At 29.5% G+C, this 6,000-nt stretch overlaps 1 protein-coding gene across 1 annotated transcript; it reads left to right on the top strand.

The window, feature by feature from the left end:
- The first annotated feature begins 617 nt into the window (after positions 1–617).
- LOC108201954 (uncharacterized) lies at positions 618–4,663 on the top strand. Its single transcript, XM_017370303.2, has 3 exons — positions 618–1,455; positions 1,650–2,023; positions 3,822–4,663. The coding sequence occupies exons 1-3, from the start codon at positions 644–646 to the stop codon at positions 4,556–4,558; spliced, it is 1,923 nt and encodes a 640-aa protein (XP_017225792.1). The 5' UTR covers positions 618–643; the 3' UTR covers positions 4,559–4,663.
- The last annotated feature ends 1,337 nt before the right edge of the window (positions 4,664–6,000 follow it).

Genomic DNA, 6,000 nt, shown 5'->3' with positions numbered 1-6,000 from the left:
ACCGAAGTCTGGTTTTCTAACTCGAATAGAACTTGTGACACATTGATAACTTAGTTACGACCAAATCGAAATTGGTGGCTTTCTATCAAAGTGAGATCAAGGCTTACATGATCAGTGGTTACATGAGAAAGAACTGATCTATGTTACTCTGAGCTGTAATACAATATTGTATTCCACACTAATTCAGTATTTTAGAGGGCATGAAACAGATTGATAAAGTAACCACATATAAATGTGCTATTATATGAGTTCTAATGAACTTCATTATAGAAGAAATTTGTTGGAAGGCATGTATTCGATCTGTGAGAATAAATAATATATCAAATGTATACTCAAAGTATAATACGAGCAACCAAGTTTTAATAAATGTATCTACGAAAATAAATGATGATATATCTTATATGCACTCAAAGTATTATACTCAAAGATAAAGGAGCTCATGAAAAAAGTAAACTATATATATTGCTTCTTTTATGAACATTCTTTTATACCTTGAGTGAGTAGTTTTTATTCTTCTTATTTTTCTAAAAATGTCATATCACGTAAAGTACATACATTTATATGTATATATATACAGGAGTTTCATATCAATTTTTATTTAACATCTTCAAATTCTCTACAAAATTCCTAGTTGCATATAAAAATGGTACACCCCAGTCACGAGCATCCACTGATCCTACACAAAAATTACATTGCGAGGGACGGTGACATGTGTCGTGGCTGCGGTGAACAAATATTATCTTGTAAATCATTTGTTTATAGTTGCAGTACTATCACTAGAGCTGGCACTAGCACCCGTACTGATACTGGTGTAGATGATAAATCATGTGCCAGTTTTTTACTGCACAAAAATTGTGCAGATTTGCCCTCGGTTGTCCAAAATCCAACTAATCTGAAAGGGCGTCTTAAACTCTGTTTTGATCATTCCCGTATTGTTAAATTACAGTTCAATATGTTACTATACCAGACTATAGGCATTTGTGACATCTGTAACATAGAGATGTCAGAGAAACACTTCTTCTATTATGATAATGATTTTGATTCTATCATTTGCCTAATTTGTTTTATGTACCACACTCAGCTGTCCTCCGAGGATCACAAATCTATGCATCCGTCTCACGATCAACATTTATTATCCTTAATTCGGCATCCATCCTCATTCAGATGTTATGCTTGCAATGTGAATGATAATATCGTAGATATGTCTTATAGATGTACCAGCTGTCAGTTTTGGATTCACAAATCTTGTGCAGATGCTCCTGCATCTTTTAAATTTGAATTTCACGATAAGCATCCTCTTGTTCTCTCATTTTCTCTTCCACCACTTTACCACAAATTCCGACAATATTGCCGACTCTGCAACAAGACATTGAGTCCAGTGACTTGGATTTATTATTGTCGCTATTGCAGATTTTTCGCTCATTTTCATTGTGCTAGATCTGGCCGGTTTTTAAGGTGTTTTTTAACATTAAATTTCAGTGTTTATATATGCGTGTCCTAATATCTATAGCATTGCTATCATTTTGTTCATAATTTCATATAGCCACTGTATAAATATATGCAGTCTTACATGAATTATATACAGTCTAGTTTTATCTTTACATCTAGCAACATTATTTATTCTTATATATTTTATTTTTTTTGCTCAGCTCCGGTGAGAATGAAAGATACGAGGACGATCTGCTGCAATTACTGCCAGCAGCTGATGAATTATCAGTACAGTTACTACGCGAGAAATTTATCAAGGCAGCTAGCATTCGAGCTTACAGCAGCAACACTGCAGATAGCATACTTAACTGGGTGAATGATATAAAAAATATGAGTCACGAGGGACATCATCTGCAGCTCATTAACGGTGATGAGTTGAAAAATCATCAAATTGATGAGGATACATTATTGTTATGTGATGGCTGCACGCAACCCATAAGGACTGATCACTTTTACGGTTGTGCTATTTGTAAATATTTTCTGCATAAGTTCTGTGCGGAGTTTCCACAAGAGATCCAATACCCTGCAGCTGCAGGTATCACTATCTCTCTCGTATTGCCTTTAATAGCTCTTCCTTTTTGTGTGTCATGAATCTTGAGTTTTCTTAAAAAAAAAAAAAAGAGAGAGGAATTACATGCATGCTGATTACTGAGTTATATACATCCAAGGTAATTAGTAATATTTTTGGAACTAGATCCCACTACAGTTATATACACTCAAATCATCTTATTATATATGTTATATATCTTATACAGACAAATATCCTATAAGTATATAGTTTTTTTGTTTTTTTTTTTTGATAAAAAAGAATCAATTCATTGATCAAACGCCATACGGCATCTACAAATACAATTGAAATTGGACAGGCGCCGAAGAATATCGCTGTTGAATCCTTCCTTCTGGAAGAGGCAACTGAGCGATTTGAAGATGATTTGAATATACACACTTGTTTCCATCTGATTGGTTTTCACCTGAGTGTTCTGAAACCTTCAAATCTGAATCAAACCCATGAAAATCATGCCGATCTATAACCTCGGTCATGAAGAACATCAAAACACACCAAAACAAAATAAACCAACTCTCACAAGAAGGAGAGACTAACAAAACCCAAATAAATTGGGAACTTATTGAATGGGAAATAAGATTTCAAAACAAAAAAAATAGGAAGAAAATAGTTAAAATTATATGTCATGATATTTTTTGCTAAATAAATATAATGTTAACTAATATAGACATATATATATATATATATATATATATATATATATATATATATATATATATATATATATATATATATATATAGAGAGGTGAGGATTCTGATACAAACTTACAAACTTTTTTAGTTCAACACATAAATAATTTGAGTTCAACATTTTTTAACATATTTTGTTGAACATCTTTTAAAATTGTGTCGGAGAAATACATAAAACTAATTTTTCAATGTAAAAACTAAGTTAAACGTATTATATAACCAATATTTGTGTTTTCTAGGCCCTAACCAAATAGTATAGTTTAAGCATCTCTATAAACATATTCAACAGCGTTATAATTAGTGTTGTACACCCGATGTTGATGCACAGGTACAAATGTGTTGAATGCACACGATTTATTTAGGTGTTATTTTTAAAAATGATGATGTTTTTTCAATAAAATTTGAAAAAAATAACTCGTGATTTTTAAGAGTCTACTGATTTATTGTTAGGTTAAAGTTCTTATACATCTAGTACTGATAGTTGTTTCAATAGTTATTTGACAAATTAATATACAACTCTAAGGGAGTTTTCAAGTCATATAACTTAAATTCAAAATTAATTTATTATCAATATTTTTTGAAAATGTCTTGTGTTTCAGTCCTTTTACTATAATTAATATTGATTTGGCTAATAATATCAATATGGATTGTTTATTATTTGAATTCTAAAACATGATACGAATATTATAGAGTTGTTTCGTAAATTAAATTGTTTGAGTTTTAGAAATTAAAATAAATAGTTTTGTTAACCAATTCTGTTGGTGGTATATATAATATATGGTTACATTACAAATCCTAATCAATATGGTAGTCTCTATAATATAATAATAATTATTATTATAATTATTATTATAATTAAATGATAAAAACTATAAAATGATAACGAAATTATAGTACTTTGATATTTGATACTTGATGTTCCACTAAAATTAATAAAGGGTATAGATTAACTAATTGAAGTGCACACGATATTGATTAAAGTTCAGTTCAATTATAACATATTATTATGATCATGATTGGTAAATTATACTCTCCAAATACAAGCTAATTCATTTTGGCTTGGTCTCACAAATACCAGGCGTGGCCACTGCAAGAATGGTTAATACACGTTACAAGTTATTTTCTTGCTTTGGTTGCGGAGATTTTGGCAATGGAATATACCTTTATTGGAATGGTAAGAAGTTTCATATTGGATGTCTTACATTACCCAAAATGATCAAACATGAAGCTCATCCTCACAAACTTAAACACATGATCATGAACGTAGCACCAATTTTTGCTTCATTTTTTGCTTCCATATGCAATGGATGCGAAAGAAAAGTGAATAATAGACATGGTTGTATGAAATGTCGGTACTATATATGTAATTCATGCATTATGAAGGCAAGTGTGGTCCAACATCCATGGGATTCTCACTCACTCCACTTGATATATGAACCTGGTATGGTCGTCGATCATGAGCATGATTTCAATTGTGAGCATTGCTCTGAAGATATCGACTCGAATTTTTGGTTCTATCATTGCCATACTTGTGACCTTTCATTCCATCTCAGATGTTTCGAAATATCAAGATGTTCCTCCTACTCAAATGTTAAATTTGGGGCTACAGGTGTGATCAATTCTGAACTCCATCATCACAGTCTGCAATTTGTTTTGAACAAAAGGTCACGTAGGTGTGAAAAATGTCAAAGGAAACTGTTTGTGGAGCCGGTTCTTAAATGTGATGGCACATGTGAATCCATATTCTGTGCAAGCTGTATATCAACAGAAACAGATATTATGACACCACTTGTGAATCTAATTAAGAATTTGTAGTAAACTTGTTGTTATAGCTAATGAATACAGAATTAAGTAGCATCATATTGTGTAATTTATACTTTTAAGCTCAATATTTTCATCAACTACTTTACATTGTGTGATTTATACTCCATATATATTAGTCTTAATATTTTTATCTATAAATATAGTTTTATATATGGAACTTAATTTAACTACAAATATTTTTTCAATAAATAGTCCGGCCGTTGGCTAAACTTATTTTTTTGAAATAAGGACTTATTTATGTAGAAAAGTACGTTTAACTCTACTCTTTTTTAAATAAGTCCTTGTTTTTTACTAAATATCGAATATAAAACAACTCCTTAATATTTATATCTAAAACGGGTGCTCATCATGACTTAAAATTTGGCACTAACTGACCCAAAGACGGGTGCTCATCATGACTTAAAATGCGATACTAAATGAGTTGATATCCCATAAAATAAATGATCAACATTATTTTGACTAGATAACGAATAATTATGACAAGTGAGAGAAGTTGAAACTTTTTATAAGAAAGCCAATTATTAGAATATTTTATGAGAAAAAATGTAAAAAATGATATATATCTTTATTTCTTGACAATGTAGAACTAGTTTGATCCCCTTCCTACCATATTTCCTCACAAACCCCAATCTTGTGAAATGCATGAATCTGTCCGTAAAGTTTGTATTTGTAGTTGCATTATTTTAGTTATCAGTTGTAATCTCATTTGTAACTTTCAAAAAATTTTGAAGAAAAAAATGAAATCAAGTTGCGTGTGAGGTTGCAAACTGTATTTTTGAAAATAAAATTTAAAAAATCAATTTTTAAAAATATTTTAAAAAATTGTATTTAAATAAATAATTGTAAGAAGACGGTTTTAAAAAAGCCCTATTTTATTTATAGAGGAATGAAACAAACAACATTGATGTGACACCCGTCTATATACAAAAAGAACAAGATACAATAGAAAAAGGATAAGATAAAATAAGAAAAGAGTTTGAATAACATATACCGATACTTTTCCGGAGCTTAAAAAAGTTTGGCACCTATCATCTTTAGTATAAATATTTAGTTTTGTGGATTCGTAAATAATATTCTATTAAAATATTATCATAATCAAATATTCATATTTTTTTAATAGCAGTCAAAAAACATTATATTTTAAGATGAATCATTTATAATTTTAGTAAAAGGTTATATTTCAGAAAAATAAGTTTCTATAAATAAACATTTTTTTGAATGAAATATAATTGTTAGTCACTCAAAGTATCATATTGAAGAATAAAAAAAATAGAATGAATGGTACATTTAATTTATACTTTGAGCATATTAATTATGAATAATAACTATTTATTTTTAAAGTGTCAAAACCGTACTAAAAATTAATTATACCGAATTATTATAATTAATTAGGATAATAGTTAATAACGACAATCAATATTATTATTCAATTA

Source organism: Daucus carota, chromosome 9 (assembly GCF_001625215.2).
Source record: "Daucus carota subsp. sativus chromosome 9, DH1 v3.0, whole genome shotgun sequence".
Classification (NCBI taxonomy): domain Eukaryota; kingdom Viridiplantae; phylum Streptophyta; class Magnoliopsida; order Apiales; family Apiaceae; genus Daucus; species Daucus carota.
The sequence above is the reverse complement of the archived record's forward strand: the minus strand, read 5'-3'. Positions and strand labels throughout refer to the sequence as shown.

Excerpts from the sequence above, each read along its gene's own strand:
- LOC108201954 (XM_017370303.2), top strand. The coding sequence starts at position 644 with ATGGTACACCCCAGTCACGAGCATCCACTGATCCTACACAAAAATTAC. Across the intron at positions 1,456-1,649 it reads AGATCTGGCCGGTTTTTAAG|CTCCGGTGAGAATGAAAGAT; the intron begins GTGTTTTTTAAC and ends TTTTTTGCTCAG. Across the intron at positions 2,024-3,821 it reads CCAATACCCTGCAGCTGCAG|GCGTGGCCACTGCAAGAATG; the intron begins GTATCACTATCT and ends CACAAATACCAG.